The sequence below is a fragment of the Natator depressus genome, chromosome 2, assembly GCF_965152275.1.
Source record: "Natator depressus isolate rNatDep1 chromosome 2, rNatDep2.hap1, whole genome shotgun sequence".
NCBI classification, from domain to species: domain Eukaryota; kingdom Metazoa; phylum Chordata; order Testudines; family Cheloniidae; genus Natator; species Natator depressus.
Window position 1 is genome coordinate 50,909,609 of NC_134235.1, and position 23,833 is coordinate 50,933,441.

Genomic DNA, 23,833 nt, shown 5'->3' on the forward strand with positions numbered 1-23,833 from the left:
AATTACCATAGTGCAATCTCTTTATCATGAAAGTGCAATTTACAAATGCAGATTTATTTTTTTACATAGCTACATTCAAAAATAAAACAATGTAAAATTTTAGAGCCTACAAGTCCCATTCAGCCAATCACTAAGGCAAACAAGTTTGTTTACATTTAGAGGAGATAATGTTGCCTGCTTCTTATTTAGAATGTCACCTGAAAGTGAGAACAGGTGTTTGCATGGCACTGTTGTAGCATTGTAAAGTATTTACATTGCCAGCTATGCTAAACATTTGTGTGCCCCTTCATGTTTTGACCCACCATTTCATGAGCACTGTAGGAAAACATCCAAAAATATTTATAATACATTTAAATTGCTATTCTATTATTGTTTAACAGTGTGTGATTAATTTAAGTCGAGCTAATTTGTTTTGAGTTAATTGCTTGAGTGAACTGTGATTAATTGATAGCCCTAATTCAAATACATGAATGTACTGTATATATGGATTCACTCTGTCTTTAACCTTTCAAGGCTTTTAGGCCTTAGGCATGATGGAACCCACATTTAAAGCAAAACTTAAACCTGTCTTTGGACTTCATTTACGCTGTCCATTTTGCCTTCCAATTTATGTGGTTAGAAGTGAAAAGAGGAGGGATTTATTTTTTGTCTCTTTTGCAAAATCAGGATTGAGCCACTAAATGCAACAGAGGTAAGAAGCTAGATAATCATGTGTATATCAGAAGGTATGAGAGAACTGCACATCTAATCAATGATGACTATTGTCAAATTTGTCAATCCCCAACTGAGCAAATTTTTGCCAGAGTATCTGGCAGTATCACAGTCTTATTACTGTGTTTTGTTAAGCATGTGGTAAAGCAATAAAACAGCATTGCATTATACTTGGTAAAAGAGTGTGAAGCTACAGCAAAATGAGTCTTTCAAGTGCTTGCAGTACTTACTTCAAGACTTTTTGGAAAATATATTGAATAAGAACTAGGTATAGGAGAATTGGCAATGGTCAGTCTATTCACAGATCCTGTCACAAGTACAAGAATGCTTTAGAGAAAGATGTAAAATCCCCACCTACCCAGAAGCAGGAGGTAGAGAGAGAAAAGAAAGTTACTTGTATTAACAGCACAGCACGTTAATACATTTAAAAATGAAGGGGGGGGGCGGGGGAACGACAGCAGAGGTGAGGATGCTAATAGCTGCCATAGTCCTGTAACACTGGTTAGGACTCCAATTGTTTAGAACAAGTGTGCAAAGCCAAGGGCTATCCTCTCAAACTGTTGGTAGCTCTGATTCAGGGAGTCCTTTTAAAAATAACAAAGTATCCTGCTCTGGAAAGATTGTGGTTTATCAACGAAAGTGCTATATCTGTGTAACATAGGCTGTATCGTCTACTAGGACAATATTCTATGCACGGGGGGTGGATTTGAAACAAACAAATTTATTGGAGCACCATCTCTAACTCCTGTGATCCTGTATACATGGAGACACACGTTGCTGTATAATAGTTAACTGATTCGGAATTCCTTATTTCTCTTGTAAATAACATATGGGACACTTTGGGACTCAGATGAATGATGCCCCTCGCAATGAGGTTAGGCTGAGAAGGTGTAACTGCCGGATAATGATTGTTTTCAAAATGACTGTTTGGTTTTGATTAATGGTGGAAATCTACTAGTCCTAAGTGTTTATCAGAGCTTATTTAAATGACCGCATCCCTCAAGTGTCATCACGGGGCCAGTCATGTGGCAAATGTTAAGCACCGCTAATCGTCTCGCCCTGGCTCCCTTTCTCAAGCCGCAGCAGCGAGCCTTTCCTCCCGCCCCGGGAGAGGCGTGGTGGTGACAGCGCTGGAGCATGGCCATTGCTCTCCTGCGAAGCGCCCGGCTGAGCTCACGGTGAGCGGGAGGAATCCAGTCCGGGTTTTGGGGCAGGGGACGAGCGGGCTGCCTGCAAGGAGAGGCGAGTAAAGCAGGAACGCACCGCTGCCGACAGCTGGGGCAGAGCAGAGGGGACGGGCAGGGCAGGCCCGCGCCGAGGTGGGGAAGCCGCGGGACTGGGGAGTCAGTGCCCCCCCCGAGCCGATTGCACCCGCCTGTCCCATGGCTGCAGCGCGCCCATTGCGCCGCCCCGCTGCCCCCTCCAGCCGCTGTGTCCCGCTGTGAGCGCCGCCGGGTGTCTATGAGTGGCCGGCGCGGGGCCGCCGCCCTGAGCTGAGGCGCGCCCCGGGCTCCGTACCATGCAGGCGCGGCGCTTGGCCAAGCGATCCAGCCTGGGCAGCCGGCGGCGAAGCGTGCCGCTGGCAGCGCCCGCCCCGGACGGGGGCCGGGTCCCCAAGCCCGAGAGCGGCTGCTGGAGGCCGCCCCGCCGAGAGGGCTCTGCCGCGGCGCTGGAGGAGGAGGAGGACGAGGACGTGGTGGTGGAGGTGGAGGAGGAGGAGGAGGATGAAGAGGAAGGCGGCTTGGGGAGCCCGCCCGCCCCGCTGCCCATCCCCGCCAAGGGAAGCCTGAAGGTGCGTCCCGGGCCGGGGGGCTGGAGTCCCGCCGGCCCCCTCCCAGTTAGGGAGGGTCTTGAGTGCCCTGCCCTGGCCTCCCTCTGCCCCTGGTCCCGTGGGAGGCGTTGGCGAGGTGTCCCGCTCCGGGGTGTCGCTGCCGGCGGGGCGGGGCGGCCGCTCCCTAGTCCGGAGCGAGAAGCTGCGCGCGGGGGCGGGCTGCCCCCCTCTCTGGGATGCGGCCTGGAGGGGTGCGTCATGGGTGCTGCCCCCCGGGTGCTGCCCCCTGCCCGTGGTGGGGTGACGGAGCAGGTCGTGGTTTGGGAGAACTGGGGTGTTGGGGGCAGCACCCGTGACCCCACCACACCTCGGGGGGAGGGGGGTGAAGATGGGGAGCGTGCTGTGAGTGCCATCCTCTTCTCTGGGGTTGGGCATGGGTGATAGGGGAGGGGCAGAGGTGCTGCCCTTCTCAGGCTGGAGGAGGGGAGCCTTGGGGGTGAGGGTTATGGGTGCACTTCAGGGCTGGGTGCACCACCCCCTCAGTGCCCTAACCTGTCTCTTTCTCCAGGGTGAGGCATGGGGGGGCGGGGGAATGTGGTGGGTGCTGCTCCATTCTCTGGTGTGGGTGTATGTGTTGTGGATGCCACCCTGTTCTCCAGGCTTGGGCTCAGAGAGGGGCATTGTGTCTGCTGCCCCTTCCTCTGGGTGAGAGGTGCTCTTTTAGCTTAAAAATGCTATTGAAAACTTCAATAATACACAGTCAGAAAGATATAAACTAGAGAATCTCAACATGTAAAATAATCCATTGTTTAGCTACAAGGAGCTATATTGTTGGCTCACTGCTGTTCCTTAGCTCACTGAAACAGGAGGGGTAAGTCTGGGTGTAGCAAATGAGGAGCTGTTTTGCTGTTTATAACATTAACAGCTGTGATCCCCTTTTAAATCTGATTCTGTACTCAACAAGTATTGAAAGTAGTGTGAGCTTTACTTTACTAGTGCTCAGCGTGGTAAACAACAACAAAAAGCGGGGTTGTTTTTTGTTTTTTTTGTTAACCGTATAATTTTACAGGGGATTGTTGGTTTCTGAAATAGTGGGTACAGCCATTTTTCTGAAGTAGGAATTAGCATTTTATCAGGGATTTGGGAAAAGCAATCAAAGTCATGGGAGTCTTACAATTAAAATGGATGTGGTGATGTCTTCTAACATTTTAGGTGGTTTAGAATACAAAAAACCCCCACAAATATTCCCCTTCTTAAATGTATGTCTCAAGATTTATTGTCAGATGATGTTGAGGGATTTGTAACTTAATTTTGACCATCACTTTAGATTTTTCAAGAGTAAAGCTGGACATATAAGTGCCCATGTGTCACATGAGACACAATTGCCAAGAAGAGCTAGGATATGAGGGTTACAGGTAGCTCTGGTAAGCTGCATTAAATGGGTGATTTTAAAAAAAATGTTTAATTTCCATATTAATTGAATATTAAGATTTACTCAATGCCTACACAAGAGGTTTTCGTGGGGTGCGCAGAGGAATGTTGAGCGGCAACGACAGTCCTGCGTGGGGGGGCTCGGGGAGGGAGTGCCACCTCCACCTCGTGACTTACCTCAGCAGGCCACACAGCCTGTGGGTCAGTGTCAATGCCTCCATGCCCAGTTCTCGCTCTATCCCCAGAGACTGTCGCACACACCTTCTCCCAATCTGAAAACCCAAGGCGAGAGGGACAGGTATTGAGGGAGGGCACACCCAAAAATTGTACCTCAAAGAGGGGAACTCAGCTCAAAAAGTTTGAAAACCGCTGGCCTAGACCCTGTGTGGAGGCCTGATTCAAAGTCAATGTGATTATCTCCATTGAGTTCAGTGTGCTCGGGATCAAGACTTGTCTGAGCGTTTTAGAAATGCCTGTAGGCCCTGAACCTGCAAAGGTTTATGCACTTGCCTAACTTTACTAGCATGAGTAGCTCTATTGATTTCAATGAGACAACTCATGGTAAATAATAATAGTAATGGTAGTAAAGTGAAGCATATTGCATAAAGTAAGTCTTTGCAGGATCGGGGACACAGATAGGTAGAGAAGTTGTGGGACATTTATATTGAAGCCAGATAATTATATACACTTTTTTTTTTTTTAGTTTTAACAATTCTATTTAATGATTTTCTAACAAAGAGGAAAAAATATGAAAACCTTACAGAACTTGTGAAAGGTGCCAGGTTGATATTAGTCCTTTGCATATCCACAGAAAAAAGCAAAACAAAAGCATCAACAATGCATGATACCTCTACGCTATTAAAGTGTTTCAGTCCTTACTCAGAGGGATTGTTGTAGGAGTGTGAGGGTAAATCCAAGCAAGTTCAATCATTTGGCCTGTCTGCAGAGCCTTTCGCAAAGGTGTCAATTGGAGTGATAGTTTTTGTGACACATCACTGTGATCTGGACTGAGACCACCAATCCATATTATTCAGGTTTCCAAGCAGTTGACACTTTGTAGCTACTTAGTCACTACAGATCTATGTGACACTTGAACTGGTAATCTAGAGATGAAGGGCTCTGTGATCGATTACTAATCCCATGTATCACCCCATTCCACTGAAGTTACAATTATTAAAGTCTTTGCATGTGGCATGGAAAGTGAATCTTTTTAAAGCATATGATATGAGGCAAATTACATCTTGTATCACATCGGAGAAGGAAGCTAATGGGGAAAGTCTAAAGTGGAATACTGGTAAAATTAAATATTATCTGGATTATATAGCTATAAATTGCATACAGCGTGGATTTCCTGAATATACTATTTGCCAACACAGAAAACATTCTTTTGAAAAGTGTGTTATGTGAATACATATGAAAGTATTCAGATGTGAGTGTTTCTGTCTTGCATTGATTGTATGTATGTGCCTAATGTTCACTGACAAGCACGTGAGTCCTATAGATCAGATCACAGTAGTAATTTTGTTTTTTGATCAGATACTGTTCAATGTAGTTTACTTGGTCTAAAGTGTTATCTCTTTCACTAAATAGTGGCTTTCATTGAGTAGTAACATAGGTGTTGGTATATTAGAAGAGAGTATGCATAGTTGTCAAACTGCATTGTTTCAGTGTTTTATTCTTGACTAGTTTCAGAGTAACAGCCGCGTTAGTCTGTATTCGCAAAAAGATGTATGCATCCGATGAAGTGAGCTGTAGCTCACAAAAGCTTATGCTCAGATAAATTGGTCAGTCTCTAAGGTGCCACAAGTACTCCTTTCCTTTTATTCTTGACTAAGTATTATAAACAAAATATTGAGTTATAATTTAACATGTACAAGTATATAAGTGGGAATGCCCTTGTTTATAGACTGATAAACATATGCCCCCATGAATCAATTCTCAGGACTCTAATAAAATAATTTTAAAACATAACACATTAAAAATAATGAAACAGACAAAATGAACTCAGAATAGAACTCCCGCTCACTCTGACCCCGAAACCATAGGAGCAAATAGGCCTTGCATCATGCACTAAACGTCAGAAAATTTAGATTCTTGGCAAATACGTAGCCAAGGGCCTGTGACCAAAAACATTCTATCTCCTGTTCCCAGAACTCAGAACTGGGAACTCTTAGCAAAACTGACCCCAGTTGATGTCAGCTATTGAGATGATGCATAATAGATGTTTCAGATGTAGTCAGGACCTAAATCATGATGGGCTTTATAAATACAATTCAAAATCTGGAAACAGTGGTTTTCACTGCATTCCATGCAATGCGGGTGCAGTGTGTTCTGTCTCCAGAGAACACCATTCAGTAAGGGGGATGCAACATTCTCATTGTCTCTTGTAGGTATCTAAAGTGTGTTTATCAACTTGATATTGAAGGATCAAAGAACTTTACATTAGCTGAAGATTCAGTGAAGTGGTCTTCATTGAATGGTTTATGTGGAGTGAATTGCAATAGTCCAGTTTGTTGGCATGGGGGCTGCACTGGAGTTAGGGCTTGAAAAAAATTATTTTATATCTAATTACCGATTCGTGAAAACTGCTTGTGCCACCAATCCCCCCAAAGCCATGCCCTCTCTAATATAAAGAAATAAAACTGTTGTATACTGTATTTACTGGTGACAACATCAATCAGCTTTCTATTTAACATATTTTAAAATGTGGAGGGAAAGAGGATGACAGAGACACTAAAGAGAAGTCAAGAAGTCATATGCCACAATATGTTATAGGAAAGAAAAAGTAGAGTGACGTCAGGGAGAGAAAATAGATAGAACATGCAAGCAAAGAAGCTATTGTAAGTACGGCTAGTGGAAAATAAGGGAAAAATTGACTACATTTGATTTTCACTAACGCTCATCTAAATATATTTGCTGACTAGTTTAAAGACCTTATTAAATGTGAGTTGATGTATAGTGAAATTAATCAAATATCTATTTCTGAAGTTGTTGGTTTTTTTTAATGAGTCCCTTTTACCTTATCTCTTTTTAGCATGTGACTCATCATAGTATTTTCTTGTCTTCTGTTATGGTGGGAAGTGTTTGGCAAATAGGTTGGTCTTGCAGCATGTACTGAAGATGGCTAAGCTTTGGCTCAGACTTTTTTCTCCTCCAGTAACATACTCCAGTGTAGGGCATTCTTGACCACAGACACTTTATCTCCAGCTCTTATGAGCTTCATCCTAGGCCTCACTGCTGCATTTTCCCCAGAAGAGGTCCAAGATAGAGAGAGTCGCTGAGTTAGCTGGGACCTGACCTCATGATAGCCTTGGTTTTAATCTATAAGGATTTGTACCCTCCACCTCCTTTAAATGCCAAATCAAAGTACAGGTAGGATGTGTCCTCGTGAGGAAGTACACTGCCACAACATCCCACGTAAACTGAAGCCTCTTTGTCATTTGCACCTTTAACCCCAGATATAATGAATGGCAATAGTCCAGTCTGGAGGTGAAAAATGCATGGGTCACTGTGGCCAGATCTTGCCTAAGAGGAAAGAATTGGAGGTGGAAGAAAGCCTTGGGGGGAAGGCACTTTATGCCACCTGGAACCTAGAAGAGGCATGAGGGTTGTATGTGGTGGAAGAGAGAGATGGAGACTAAGGGAATAAAGAGGGATAGTGAAGTGACCTTTTCAGAACCTTAAAGATCTTGTTTAGTGAAGTTTCCAGGGTCTTGTGTTATCAGAACTAGTTTATCCATGTGCATATGAGAACAATAAATACTAGGTTGCTGATTGTATAACTTCAGTTTGCCTATGAAACTGTTCTTCTGTGCCACAGCTAAAAATTCATCTTCAACTATAATAGCAGCCATTTGAAATTAGTCTGAAATTAATATATTGGAGTTGTCGCTAGTATTGAATATCTAGAAGCGCAGACTAATTTTTACTGTGCCAATCTAATCTTCTGTGTGAAATCCTCTTGAATCGCTGTGCATCCTGCAATAAGTTAGAGTAATTGTTAGGGGCTGTGGTGTTGTGGCCTGTGCTGGCTACATTAAATCCCACGGGATCATAAATAATAGAGTATGTGTATTGAGGCTGCACTCTTCATATGATAAGATTATATCAATACCATACAGTTTTTATGAACAGAGAATTGGAAGGAGGACTGGCTGGCGAGAATTCCCTTGGTGAGTAGGAATACTAAAGGACATGTTCATCCCTCAGATACATATACATTACTCTCGTACATACATAAAGCCAATGATCAGAGGGGTAGCCGTGTTAGTCTGGATCTGTAAAAGCGGCAAAGAGTCCTATGGCATCTTATAGACTAACAGACTTATTGGAGCATAAGCTTTCGTGGGTGAATACCCTCTTTGTCAGATCCAGTATGTCTGTTAGTCTATAAGGTGCCACAGGACTCTTTGCCAATAAAGCCAATGGGAGTTCACAGGGCCTAAGGTTAGAATTTAGTCCTAAATGTTCATCAAAGAACAGAATTTCATGGATCTCAATTTCATTTAATTTTGCTAATGAGCAGGTTAGCTTGCATAGGCTGGCTCATACGTCAGCTCTGAAGTTTACTGCTACTTTCTGCTTAGTTTTGTAACTGAATATTTTAGGTACTATCTGGTAGGGGTTGAACATTGAGCAGTTTGGAAACATTAACTGCAGCAGTTTGGAAAAGAAGCCTTATGCATGGATTGGCTAGAAAGATTTGTACATCATAGGCATTCCTGATTAGTAGAGATGGGTGAACCATGTTGCATTCAAAGATCTCCACCTTATTTTTATAGGGTTGTAAAACTAGTTAGTTTTTGAGTCTTTTCCCCAATAATTTCATGTTGTGTGCATGTATGTATTTAGAAGATTCAAAATAAAATAATGAGCTATAAAACCCATTTCATATTGATTTTACAAGACAGTGCTTTCAAGGGGTTACATTCAGCAATCTTTCCACATATAAAAGTCCTCCCCCACTTGCTTCCGCCAGCCAAATTAGCATTTCCAACTCCAACATCTCCCACAGCCATCCCCCACCCCCATTTGTCCCCAAGAAAGGCCTAGAAAAACAGATGAGGCTTGCAGTGGGTCTTGAGGCTAAAATTTGTCTTCTGGAGGAAGACAGGAAGCAGAATCCAAAACTGATGACCCCTTGCTGAGAGTGCTTTGCTGCCAGCTTCTTGCAGTTGTACATGGAGCGGGCTGTGAGTCTAAGCACTTACTATGCCCTCAGCTGTCACAGTAATGCACACTTTTTTAACTAAAGAGAAGCCTATGTTAATATATTGAAGATAGAAGAGCCCCCAAACGTAGGCTGGCACCCTGTATTTTTGTCGGAGTTGTGTGAGGGGTGTGTGTGTAAGGGTTGTTTTTGTTCTTTCAGTAGCATTTCTCTCTCTTTCCCTCTGTTCCCTCTTTCGCAGTCTTTCTAAAGCACCACAGGAATTCAATACTTTTGGTAGTAGATCAGGCCTAGATGGGTTGATGTAAGTCCCCTTGCATCGAACTGTGTGTGCATGTGTCTATGTTCAGATTTGTCTCCAGCCAACATAAGCGCCCTGTTACAGTGATGCAGTAAAACCACCTCCCAAAATGGCATGGATCTATGGTCAACCTGCTGAGGTTGACTCTGTGTGAGTGAAGATGCTCCATGACCTCCGTCAACCCTAACGGTCCTCCAGCAGCTGTCCCATAATGCCCCATTCCATGCGACCATGATGGCTCTGGTCACAATTGTAAACTCCACTGGCCAGGGGTCACAGAGACTGGAAACCACACCTGTTTCCCTCCAAACCTCAGCCTGTTTTTGAAATGCCAAGCTTGGCGAGCACGCCTAGCTGCTCACCCTTCTTATGAGCAACTGTCCAACCAACTATGCTGGCTCCATGCACTAGATGCGCTCCTGCATGGAGTAGACAGGGGATATTAGATCTCCTGGGCCTGTGGGGGGAAGAGGCAGTGCAGGCACAGCTATGGAGCAGCTGTAGAAATGTGGCGATCTACGAACAGACTGCATGGGGAATGGAGGCAAAGGGATACATTAGGGATCAGCAGCCTTGCCATGTGAAAGCAAAGGAACTCGTTTAGGTGTCCCACAAGACCTGGGAGGCCAACAATCAATCTGGTGCTGAGCTGCAAACCTGCTGCTTTTACAATGAGCTGCATGCCATGCTTGGCGGAGATCCCACTAGCACCCTGCAGGTCATTGTGGATACCTCGAAGGAGCCAGAGAATCCTGCCGTGCACAGTGAGCAGAGGGGAGCTGATGCAGGGGGTTCCAGCCACGCTGAGAGCCAGGAGCTGTTTGAGATTCTGCCACACTCTAGCCAGTCCTGCAAGGGAGCGTGGATGAGCCTGCTGAAGGGAAAGGCAACGCGAGTAAGTGTGCAAATGCATTTTTGCTTATAATGTCTAAATTTAAAGGTGGTGCCGAGCCCATCCCCAAGTTAATAAGACACAGGTATCAATTTTTCATTATTTTACTCATATGAGAAGAGGTAGAGGTACAACAAACAGAGGTAGAGTTGGTTTCTGCTTTTCCCTAGTAAGCGGGAGTGTGGGAGAGCCTGCGGAGCACTTTGTTTATGTACATAGGGTCCTTTTATCCTTCTGAAAGAGACCCTGCAATTTTCTTCTAAAGGTTTCTATGGATGGCTACCTTATATCTTCCTCCATGGAAGAACATTTTCCCATGCCATTCTGAGTTTGGCTGGCACCATTGCAGTAAACAAGCTAGCGGCATATGGGTCTGGATGGCTTCGGGATACCAGCAGCAACTCTATTCTCTGTGCCTTTGTTAACCTCAGAAGTGAGATATCAGCTGAAGCTGCAACCACCTGTGCAAAATAATGCCAGTACTCAGTGCTATTGCCCAATACTAATACGCATGGAATAGGGACTGAAATTGTATTGTTTTATGCAACAGAAAAGCGTCTCCCGAGCAGGCCACACACACCATAGCTGGGGCTGGAAAGCAGTGTGAGCCGAGGCACTCCAAAGCCGAAGTGAGAATAAGCATTTTTTATTAAGTGTTTATAGGAACAAGGGAACTGAGTTTTGAAACTCATCTTTCCCTTTCCATTGTGACTGTGAATCCAGTGGCACATCTCTCTGTCTTTATCAGCAGCTTCTGGCATAAAAACCTTGAGTGGTGCTCCCTCTATGCAGAACGTCTGGCCCTGAGGAGGAGGAGAAGAAAGAAGAGGAGTAGGGAGGACATGTTCTGTGAGATCCTGCAAGCCAGTGTTTCATCAGACCATGATCCAGAGGCTTTGAGGGCCAATATGACTGACAGCATGGAGAAGGAAATAGGACAGGAGAAAATCCCAGCAGGAAAAGGAAGGGGGAAATGCACGAGGACATAATGGCTCTTCTGAGGCTGGAAACCCAAATGTTGCACATCCTGGTTGACCTACAGGCCCCAAAATCCCAGACTCCCCTCCCTTTGCAGAACTCCATGGTCACTACTTCCTACTCCCCCAACATTCCATGTAGCATCATGGGCCACATCCTTACTCTTAGCACTCCACACAAGGGGACAGCAAGGAAAACCACAGCTTCACATACACTCACCTGTGAGAACTGCCAGTGTTATACATGTAACCACAGTGGACTACATCTGTGCACCAAAATGGACAGAAATGTTTACTTCTCTTCCAATTTTAAAGTTCCACTCTGCTAATGTATGTTAAAAGTTTGTATTGCATTGTTTTTCTGCACTGTTTTTCCTACTCATAAAGTTCTATTTTTTGAGAATCAAATTATTTTTTAGTTCACAACACATATTGCAGAATGCATGGTGGTACTCAAAGCACACATATCTGTAAATGTACTGCAAGCACTACACAGTTCTTAGCAGTGCCCAAAGTTCCAGATCTGGAGAACTGTCTAGCACAGAATGCTACTGTGGCTGACTGTTAAAGTGCTGTGAAATTATACAGGACACAATAGGCAGCTATAACCCTTGGGATATTTTTCTTGCTGAGATCCAATCAGTGAGTAAACACCGCCAGCCTCCCTTCAATTTACCAATAGCACATTCAGCTGTCATTCTGCACCTGCTGAGTTAGTCACCTTGATCAATTGGTCCTTCAGCCTTCATATAGATTGCGCCAATCACAACATGTCTTCCATTCTTCTTGTATCCTGGCCTTCCTTCTCCATGTGCAGCCATGTCCTTCACGATAAAATCTTCCCATTTCTTTGGAGGTCAGCTGAGTGGTTGTTTCAGTTCCCGTGGGTACCACTTGGCGACAGCTGAAGTCCATTGATTGTCAGTGAGCCTCGCTGTATGCCCGGCCCATCGTATTTTACTATGCCTGCTCTCAAGGATGACATCCCGCACTCCATTCTGCTGTCTGATCGCTTCACTGGGGACTGGATCGCGGATTGGAATTCCCAGAATTCTTCTTTCCATCGCCCTCTCAGTGACAGTTGCTGCTCCTCTGTCTTCGTCAGCGCCCATGGGCGCTGTGTTAGTTGTTGAATCTTTCCTTGGTGCAGTCGAGAGGGCCAGTATATGGCTTCATGAGTCCGGGGAGTCAAGGGGAAGGCTGGGTCCCCCAGAATCACTATCAGCATTTCCATATCACCAATTGAAATCCACTGGCTGGGGAAAAAATGCCACAGCTTGCAGCTTTCTGAACTGTCCTGTATTCTTAAAGATGCAAGCATTATGCACCACCTCTGACCAGGCAACATTGATGTTGATGAAATGTCCCCAATGATCCACCAATGCTTTCATAACGGTAGAAAAGTAGTCCTTTCTATCGATATACTCTGTGGCAAGGTGGGCTGGTGCCAAAATAGGAATGTGCATGCTATCTACTGCCCCACTGCAGTTTGGGAACCCTGTTGCTGCAGATCCATCCACTATGTCCTTCAAGTTGCTGAGAGTCACAGTCCTGTGTAGAAGGTTATGATTAATGGTTCTACATGCTTGCATAACAATGGCCCCCACTGTGAATTTTCCAGCTCCAAAATGATTTCCCACTGACCTGTAACAAACCAGTGTTGCAAAATTCCAGAGTGTGACCACCACTCAGTCCTCTGAGGACAAAGCAGTTCTCATTCTAGTGTCTCTATGGTGGTGGACTGGGGCAAGTTTGGCACACAGATCCAGAAATGTGGCCTTTTGCATCTGAAAGTTCTTCAGCTACAGCTTATCATCCCAAACCTGCATTACAGTGCAATCCCATCAGTGCTCAATTTTTGGGCCTAAAAGCGGTGTTCCACCACCTGCGGCTGCTCCATGAATGCGAATACCCACCTTGAACTGTTTTTTGCTATGTCCCTCAATAAATTCTTCTTGAAGAAATTGTCATGTCCTCCCCCATTGTTGCCGTACTTCCTGTGGGTCTGTAGCTACAGGCTAAAATCTGTGTCTGTATTTGCAATGTTCATGAGAACGGTGCAGAGCTTTGTGGGCTCCATTCTTCTGTCAGAGATGGCAGACACCGAAAAGTGCTAAGCAGGTTTATGGGATTTAAAAAGAAAGCCACAAAAATTACGGGATATGGATGGCATTATGGGATGGAGGAAGTTGCATGCTGGCTCCCAGAGATCCCTGGGTGAGTCATTTCTGTCTCACAACACATTGCCAAAAAATTCTAAAGGCATTGTACCAGATGGCTGCTTGTGGTACACTGTGCATTGACACATCCAATCCTTGTGAGTATGCACAGTGCTGATGCACGTATGCATGTGCCCAGGCGATTTACAGAGTTCAGCAGCTATACATGAACACAGCTTGCATTGATCAAAGTTTGTAATGTAGATATGGCCATAGTTCAGTTGAAACTTTTAAACTTACAGTGTTTGAGTGGGTTCAGACTTGGGCAAAATGAGTTAATGCGTTCTTATTGATTAGTCATGTGCTCATTCATTCAGCTTTCATGTGTACTTTGCAATATACTTATATAAGGGGAACTTACAAGAGACAAACTTCTACAAACCCAAACTCTTTATTTCAGTGGGTGGGATTTTAGCCATGTGGCTGTTATGAACAGTGATGGGAACTGGTAGACGAAGGCCTTAATAGTGAGTTAGGATTGTGCACTGCAATTAAACTGACCAGAGAAAACTGAAGTATATTCGTGTTGAGTGTTGACTGTATAATAATTAGCAGTAGTCATTAAAATAAATTGTGCATCAATGTAAATTGACATAGCACTTTACAAATACAAAGTGTGACACATTCCCTTCCCCTAAAAGAAGGGCTTGTAAGTTTGGTATATTTTGCAGATTTGGGGCAGGGAGGTATTTTCGTGCTTGTTCATATTTTCCATTAGAAATTCAGGCCTTGTCTACTCTTGAAGACTTTATGGATGTCCTGAGAGCAATTAGGGTTATGACACTTTTGATGTCAAAGAAACAAAGCTATTCAGACTGTTCTAATCTTGGCTTTTGTTTACTTTTATTAATATCTATTTAAAACACATAGGGAACAGCTTTTTTTGGTTATGAATTAAACTTCTCACTTCTTCAGTTAAACAGATTTAGCCTGTATCTTAGTGGAGCTTTTCAATTGTGTTAAACTAATATAATTGAAAAACACACCTTTTTGCCTGTCAAGACATAACCCAAGTTAAATCAATGCAGAATAGACCAGCCTGGAGAGAGCTTCCAGTCTGCATTTGGGTCAGCTAAGAAATGCTCCACACAAAAATGGAAATCCTGACATTTCTGGTATTTCTAAGGAGAAAAACCCAAACAAGCAGAAACTAAACTTTCATTTTCAGGCTGCTTCTGTACACCAAAAAAAGCAAAACTGGTCACAAACCCTATTTCTATTTCCCTTCACACTATAGGACACATACCAAAAAAAAAAAAAAAAAGAAAGGGTGGAGGAAGGAAACTGTGTGTTAGGGCATGTCTACACTACAAAGTTAAGTCAATGTAAAGCAGCTTATGTTGACCTAAGTATGTAAACTACAGTGTTCCTCCCACCACTGTAACTCGCCCTCTATGCTGACCTAATAAATCCACCTTGATGAAAAGTATAAGGCTTAGGTCGACGTAGTTTGGGTGACGAATTGAGTCCCAGAGTCTGGAGGAGATACTAGAGGTTCTTGTGATCGACCGGTACATGAGAGGACTAGCGCCAGACCTTCACGCCTGGGTAAGCCAGAACGAATCCTCCACCTACGACGAGGTTGTCGCACTGGCAGAAAGGTGAAGGACGATGAGGGAGCTGATCCGACCAGTTAAGGAAGAAGCACCTTGGGTTAAACTAGCAGGACCAAGCCCTAGAGCTCGGGTGACTTGGCCACCAGGAGAGCGCAGGTGGAAAAAAAGAGGGGCTGAAGGCCCACCAGAAGCCAAAAAGAGTCGGAGCATTGAGGGGGAAGAGGATCGTGATGTTAGACTGCCCAAACCAAGAGACCGGGGAACGCCTAGGGCTCCATACAGATGTTACGCCGGAGGGGAGTGGGGACACATAGCTGCACAATGTCCCAATGCTGAGGAGCCTATGCAGTGTAACCTGGGGAACTGGGCAGACCCATGCTCCCTAATCCACCTTGTGGGCTTCAGTGTCACTAAGCCCACATATGTACACCAGACCAGTGAAGCTAAATGGGGCAGAGACCACAGCACTGGTTGATTCGGGGAGTGCTATCACGTTTGTCTTGGGGAACCTCGTGAAGCATAGTCAGCTGCTGTGGGCTAAGTGTACGGGGATAACATGCGTCTATGGGACAGTTGGGTATTACCCCACTATCCCAGTAAAAATCAAGATTTAGGGGAACACTACTAAGGTAGCAGCAGGTGTAGTCCCTAAACTCCCATACCCGGTGCTCATAAGGAGGGACTTCCCAGGGTTTGGAGACTTACTCCTGGTAGCGGAATTGGAGAAAGGGGGAAGCCCTGGTATTAGTGAGGCATCCACAGTAGACTGTCAACCCCCAATCTTCTCTGAAATATCCCCAGATTTGTTCTCCACTCGCAGACAGGGTAGAAAGACAAAAAGGGAAAGAAGGGCAGCTAAGGCCATGGGAACCCGAATACTGGCCCAAAGCCAGAGGGTAGGCGGACCCGAGCAGCTGAAAAGGAGGCCACCCAGGAGGGAGAAGCACTCAAATCTGACCCATACCCTAACGCCTCTGAACCAGTAGAGGCAACAGAGACTGGCTCCCTAGATCTCAGGCAGATTAGCCCCGAGAGAGGAAATTTTGGATGGGACCAGGCTGAAGACCCAAGGTACGACAACATTAGGACGGAGGTGACTGAAATAGATGGGGTCCCCGTGGAAGGGAAAACCCAGGGACCAGAACCCTACTTCATAATGAAGAAGAATCTCTTATACCGGGTTGCACCAGTACAGGGGCACAAGGTACAGCAGATCCTAGTACCTCAAAAACACCAGAATGCTGTATTAAGTCTGGCCCATAGTCATCTTTCTGGGGGGCATTTGGGGGTAGAGAAGACCCTGGCAGGGGTCCTGCGATGATTTTTCTGGCCCGGAGTACATGAAGAAGTGTGGAGGTACTGTGTGTCCTGCCAGGAGCGTCAGCTGCACAGTCCCCATCCCCACTTGAGGGCATATTTAGTACCCTTTCCCATCATAGTGGTCCCCTTTGAGTGAATAGACATGGACCTAGTGGGACCCCTGGAGAAGACAGCCCGGGGCCACCAATATATACTTGTCATTCTGGATTATGCTACTCGCTACCCAGAAGCTGTCCCTGGTGGAACACGGCCTCTAAAACAATAGCTAAAGAGTTGGTGGGGATCTTTGCCCAAGTGGGGCTACCAAAGGATATATTAACAGACCAAGGTACCCCATTTATGTCGAAGCTAATGAAGGACCTCTGTACGCTGCTCTGTATACATACCCTGAGAACTTCAGTCTATCATCTGCAGACCGATGGGCTGGTAGAAAGGTTTAACCGAGCCCTCAAGGCAATGATAAGAAAAGTGGTAAGTTGGGACGGGAAGGATTGGGACACCCTACTACCCTACCTTATGTTTGCAATCCGGGAGGTACCTCAGGCCTCAACTGGGTTTTCCCCCTTTGAATTATTATGCGGACGCCACTCCCATGGCATACTAGATATCGCAAAAGAATCTGGGAAGAGGAACCCAATGAAGGGAGAAATATAATTGACCATGTGTTGCAGATGCGAGAACAGATAGCCAGGGTCACCCCATTGTACGGAAACATTTGAAAAAGGCGCAGGAGGCCCATTACAATCGCCAGGCAAAAGTCCGACAGTTCCAACCAGGGGATCGGGTGATAGTGTTGGTACCCACAGCAGAAAGCAAGCTTTTGGCCCAATGGCAAGGGCCCTATGAGGTGGTTGAACCCGTGAGGGAAGTAACCTACATGGTGCGGAGCCAGGATGCTGGAAACAAGAACAAATTTATCACATTAACGTCTTAAAGCCTTGGCACCAACGAGAGGCGTGTTTTAGTGGCCCAAAAGACACCGATCCAGGGAAATAACATGCAGGAGCAGATCAGGATATCCACTGATCTGACACCAAACCAGAAGAAGGAGGTAACTGAGATGATCAACTGATACCAGGACATATTTTCAACCAAACCAGGTCGGACCACTGAAGCATATCACCACATTATCACAGACCCTGGGGCAAAGGTAACTTTAAGGTCCTATCGGGTCCCAGCGGCAAAAAGGGAGGCGATCAAAGCAGACGTAAAAAGGATGTTGGAGCTGGGAGTCATCGAAGAGTCCCACAGTCAGTGGTCAAGCCCGGTTGTGTTGGTGCCCAAACCCGATGGCACCACTAGATTTTGTAATGACTTTCGCCGGCTGAATGAGATATCCAAATTTGATGCATACCCCATACCCCGTATTGATGAGTTAGTTGACCGCCTGGGCAATGCCCGATTTTTGACCACCCTTGATTTAACAAAGGGATAATGGCAGATTCCCCTTGCCAAAGATGCGAAAGAAAAGACGGCATTCTGTACACCAGAGGGTCTGTTTCAGTATACTGTTCTTCCTTTTGGACTGCATGGGGCACCTGCCACCTTCCAGCATCTTATGGACAAGCTCCTACGACCCCATACCAGTTATGCAGCGGCATACCTGGATGATGTGATTATTCACACCCCCGACTGGGAAACCCACTTAGGAAAGGTGGAAGCGGTCCTGGACACGCTAAGACGGGCTGGCTTCACAGCCAACCCAGCCAAGTGTGCTATAGGGCTAGCTGAGGCTAAATACCTTGGCTACATTGTAGGAAGGGGCATGGCCAAGCCCCAACTAAACAAACTAGAGGCTATCCAAAATTGGCCCTTGCTGAATTGGAAAAAGCAAGTCCGGGCATTCCTGGGTGTGGTGGGGTACTACCGACGATTTATTCCCCATTTTGCTACCAGAGCGAGTCCCCTGACAGACCTGATAAAAGCCCAGGGTCCAGACATGGTGAACTGGACAGATGCCACAGAGAAATCATTCATGGATCTATGGACAGCCCTCTGCAGTAACCCTGTGCTTATAGCCCCAGACTTCAACAAAGAATTCATTTTACAAACAGATGCATCTGAAGTAGGATGGGGAGCTGTCCTATCGCAGATGGTCGGAGATGAAGAACACCCAATCCTCCACCTCAGCAGGAAACTCCTCCTGAGAGCAGAAGTATGCCGTGGTTGAAAGAGAGTGCCTAGCTGTGAAATGGGCCATGGAAACACTACGTTATTACCTTCTGGGACGATGGTTTACCGTTGTGACCGACCATGCACCCCTCCAGTAGATGCAATGAAATAAAGAGAAGAACGCAAAGGTGACCAGATGGTTCCTGTCCCTACAACCTTTCCAGTTCACCATACAACACCGGGCTGGAAGCCACCATGGCAATACAGATGGTTTGTCACGAGTACACTGCCTGACATCTCAAGTTGCCCAACCCCGTAGTGTTGAGCGGGGGGAGGGGTGGGAATATGTGACAGGGTCGGGCCAGATGGCTACAGGAAAGTAATGGAAGGCAGATATATTAGCCCCATGTTAAGTAGGTCCCTTTTCCCTGGGTAGGGTAACAGGGAAGGTTCCAGAACAATCAGGAACCTTCTGGAGACAATTAAGACAGACAGGCTGATTAGAACACCTGCAGCCAATCAAGAAGCTGCTAGAATCAATTAAGGAAGGCTAATCAGGGTACCTGGGTTTAAAAAGGAGCTCACTTTTTTGTGGTGCGCGTGTGAGGAGCTGGTAGCAAGAGGTACTAGGAGCTGAGAGTGAGAACGCATACTGTTGGAGGACTGAGGAGTACAAGCATTATCAGACACCAGGAGAAAGGTCCTATGGTGAGAATAAAGAAGGGGTTAGGAGGAGGCCATGGGGAAGTAGCGCAGGGAGTTGTAGGTGTTGCACAGCTGTTCCAGGAGGCACTGTAGACAGCTGCATTCCACAGGGCCCTGGACTGGACCCTGGAGTAGATGGCGGGTCCGGGTTCCCCCCGAACCTCCCAACTCCTGGTCAGACACAGGAGGAGTTGACCTGGACTGTGGGTTCACAAAAACAGCCAAACTGAGGGCTGCCGTGAAGCTCCAAGGTGAGCAAATCCGCCAATAAGCGCAAGACCCACCAAGGTAGAGGAGGAACTTTGTCACAACTGTTCCTTGCATCGCTTGTTCTCTGTCAGGGTGGCTGACAGCCAAAGCTGTTAAATTGACAGGAATGTCAATTTCAGTGCTGGTAGGGTTTCTGTTTTGAAACTGAGGGCAGCGGATGGTCCAGCTGTGAGCCCTAGCAGTGCTGACAGCTGGAGCCTCGCTGCCCAGCGCTGAGAGCCTAGGCTGTGGGCTCCCCACAGAGCTCCCAGGTGGAGCCTGGCTGCAGCCTGGGCTCTCAGCTCCCCGTGCCACATGGAGCTGCCAGCTGGGAGCTGAGCTGGTGAGCTGAGAGCCTGGGTGACAGCTGGATCCCAGCTGAGAGCTGAACTGGGGTGGGCTGAGAGCTTGGCCAGGAGCCCAGGCCCCAGCCGGGAGCTGAGCCACAGCGGGGGGAGGTGCCTGGGCTCTCCGCACCCCACATTGCCCCTCTTAAGTTGGCGCAAGTGCTCTGGGTGAGTTCATGCACCAGCAACAGGAGGACAGTGTGGACATGAAAAACCAAGGCAATTACTGCAGGGGTTGTAAATCAAGCCAAACTATGTTAGGTCGACTTGTAGTGTAGACATGTACTTAAATTCTGTAACTAGCTATAGTCCCAATTACGCTTTTGAAGTTCACAGCACATTATGGTGAATGGGAGAGGAAGGGCAAGTTCCCACCTTTGCTTCACCTGTTGTCTAGCCGGAGACTTTTTTTTTCATGATTTGCGTTATAAAAGCTGTATCTTTGTTATGGAAAAGATAGAAACTTTACATTAAAATGTAGAATGTGCAGCATTTTATACAATGTAATAAAAATTGCAGATTGATATTAAAATTATGGAATACACAATTTTTCCACCCCAGTTTACTTTTGTTTTTTATAAGATTGTTTTTCTTCCCATTTGTCTTTGGAGGATGTTGCTTTGTGTTTTATTGAAATATGTAAATTTTCCATCATGTAAAAATCGCTCCAGGAACATGAACAACACCTACAGGGTACTCTGTCAGGACAGGGAGGATTCAGGTGCCGAGGGAGAGGAAGGATGTTCCAATGGTTAGAACACTAGACTAGGACTTGGGAGACGGGTCCAATCCCTGCTCCACTGCAGACTTCCTGTGTGACCATAGGCAAGTAGAGTAGCTTCTCTCTGCCAGAGTTCCCAATCTGGGGATTGAAATACTGCCCTACTTAATGGGGTTGTTGTGTGGATAAGTGCATTAAAGAGTATGAGGAAGTAAGATGCTACAAGGGTGGGCCATAAAAGTACCTTTGATAAATAGATGTTGTACCAGGGCAATTCATGAGTTTCTGCTTACAGTCTTAGTAGTTGCCTGAATAGGATGTCGAGAAATTCTTTTTTGATTGCTTGTAACGTTAAAAAAAATCCTTTTACCAGACACAAGAAGAGACTGTAGTCCTCAACGAGAAATTAGTATATTCGTGCTACATTTGCTAACCCTAGGGTTAAATCCTGGCTCCATGTGAGTTAATGACAAAACTCTTATTGACTTTGTTACTAATTTTTTTTAATGTTCTATATATTTTTCAAAGGGGGGTGGGGGACAGAAGAGGAAGGTGATGGCAGGGTGTGTGTTTTCCCTCCACTTTCCCATAACTCAAGAGAACAGTATTTATCTGACATTAAAAAAACAAACAAAACAAAAAAATAAACACACACACACACACAAAAAAACAAAACAAAACCAACCACCCCTTTGATTACAGACAAAGCATGAAAGTTTCAGCGCCAGAAGAGAATGTTTTGGAAAACTACGAATGGGTGAAAACAAAGGATTGTAAGAGAAATAATATAGCAGCTTTAAATACAGTGCTGTGACGGGGTGTACCTGGCATTTGCCGCTCCCTACAGGTGGCACTGCTACAACACCCCACAAGAAAGGAGCAATAAAGGTGGGTCCTTGAGGCCTGCCTAGAGAGGCCTCACAGAAGTAGCCAATCAGAGCCCAGTAGGCTCAGATAAAAGGAGCTGCAGGGGCTTAGCATAGAATCATAGAAGATTGGGGTTGGAAGAGACCTCAGGAGGTCATCTAGTCCAACCCCCTGCTCAAAAACCTCTAAGGATGGAGATTCCACCACCTCCCTAGGTAACCCATTCCAGTGCTTCACCACCCTCCTAGTGAAATAGTTTTTCCTAATATCCACCCTCGACCTCCCCCACTGCAACTTGAGACCATTTCTCCTTGTTCTGTCATCTACCACCACCAGGGCCGGCTCCAGCATTTTTGCCGCCCCAAGCGGGGGAAAAAAAAAACCTGATTGAGCTGCCGCCGAAGTGGAAGGGAGGGAATGAAGGACTCGCCGCCGAAGACTCGGACGTCCTGCCCCAATTACTGACTGAGTGCCGCCCCTTTCTATTGGCCGCCCCAGACACCTGCTTCCTTCGCTGGTGCCTGGAGTCGGCCCTGGCCACCACTGAGAACAGCTGAGCGCAGTCCTCTTTGGAACCCCCATTCAGGTGGTTGAAGGCTGCTATCAAATCTCCCCTCACTCTTCTCTTTTGTAGACTAAATAACCCCAGTTCCCTCAGCCTCTCCTCATAAGTCATGTGCTCCAGCCCCCTAATCATTTCCGTTGCCTTCTGCTGGACTCTCTCTAATTTGTCCACATCCCCTCTGTAGAGGGGGGACCAAAACTGGATGCAATATTCCAGGTGTGGCCTCACCAGTGCCAAGCAGAGGGAAATAATCACTTTCCTCGATCTGCTGGCAATGCTCCTACTAATACAGCCCAATATGCCGTTAGCCTTCTTGCAACAAGGGCACATTGTTGACTCATATCCAACTTCTCATCCACTGTAATCCCCAGGTCCTTTTCTGTAGAACTGCCACTTAGGCAGTCGGTCCCCAGCCTGTAGCAGTGCATGGGATTCTTCCTTCCTAAGTGCAGGACTCTGCACTTGTCCTTGTTGAACCTCATCAGATTTCTTTTGGCCCAATCCTCCAATTTGTCTAGGTCCCTCTGGACCCTATCACTACACTCCAGTGTATCTACCTCTCCCTGCAGCTTAGTGTCATCTGTGAACTTGCTGAGGGTGCAATCCATCCCATCATCCAGCTCATTAAAGAAGATGTTGAACAAAACCGGCCCCAGGACCAACTCGTGGCACTCCGTTTGATACTGGCTGCCAACTAGACATCGAGCCTTTGATCATTATCCGTTGAGCCCGACAATCTAGCCAGCTTTCTGTCCACCTTATAGTCCATTCGTCCAATCCATACTTCTTTAACTTTCTGGCAAGAATACTGGGGGAGACCATATCAAAAGCTTTGCTAAAGTCAAGATATATCATGTCCTCCGCTTTCTCACTATCCACAGAGCCAATCAGGTTGGTCAGGCATGACTTGCCCTTGGTGAATGCATGTTGACTATTCCTGATCACCTTCCTCTCCTCCAAGTGCTTCAAAATGGATTCCTTAAGAACCTGCTCCATGATTGTTCTGGGGGCTGAGGTGAGACTGTAGTTCCCTGGATTCTCCTTCTTCCCTTTTTTAAAGATGGGCACTATATTTGCCTTTTTCCAATCGTCCAGGATCTCCCCCAATTGCCACGAGTTTTCAAAGATAATGGCCAATGGCTCTGCAGTCGCATCAGCTGACTCTCTCAGTACCCTCGGATGCATTGCATCTGGCCCCCTGGATTGTGCATGTCCAGCTTTTCTAAATAGTCCTTAACCTGTTCTTTCACCGCTGTGGGCTGCTCACCTCCTCCCCATACTGTGCTGCCCAGTGCAGCAGTCTGGGAGCGGACCTTGTCTGTGAAGGCCGAGGCAAAGAAAGAATTTCCGTTCCTGTCTGAAGCTAGAGGAGTGAAAAAGAGTGTGCCTCTCTGGCCAGAGGACCCTGACAAGTAGCCAAAGTTTATGGCTGGCTGAATATACACTGAGATTGCAGAGGGAGAAGGCCCAGAGGATGTTGGCCCTGAGATAGGACTGGCAATAGACAGGGTCGATTAGGAAGAGGCTCAAGGAACTAGCAGTGAAAGATTGAAGTGAGCAGTTTGTGGCTGCTGTGTGTAGGGTACCAGGGTTGGGGCGCGGAGTAGTGGGCAGGCCCTGGTTCCCCACTGTCACAGGTAAAGTGGCATAAACCTCCAAAGGAAGCAGGGCTTATTTGGGAGCTGAAACAAAGGGCTGCATTTAAACAAAGCTGGGCTGAAGACCCTAGCCAGGACAAAGAGACTTTTATTTGCTGGATTATTTTTAATACACTGGAAGGGGGACATTTGGACTTTGTGACATGGCTGAAGGGGCCAAATCACTGAAAACACCTCCCAAGCCTGTGGGGGGAGAGGGAAGAAGGGGGGTGAATGCCAGGGGCAAGAAAAGGACTGTAGTACCACACCCAGCCACTAGAA

At 46.2% G+C, this 23,833-nt stretch overlaps 1 protein-coding gene across 4 annotated transcripts in view; it reads left to right on the forward strand.

The window, feature by feature from the left end:
• Window positions 1-2,230: 2,230 nt before the first annotated feature.
• The window catches only part of ZNF704 (zinc finger protein 704), a 151,924-nt gene continuing 130,321 nt past the window's right edge, over window positions 2,231-23,833 (forward strand). For 3 of the 4 annotated variants that reach the window (XM_074944185.1, XM_074944186.1, XM_074944187.1), the window contains exon 1: window positions 2,231-2,503. In XM_074944185.1, coding sequence (XP_074800286.1) covers window positions 2,231-2,503 — 273 coding nt within the window. Of the gene's footprint in view, window positions 2,504-2,638; window positions 2,734-23,833 lie in introns of those variants that run through there. The other variant, XM_074944188.1, reaches the window with a different exon arrangement.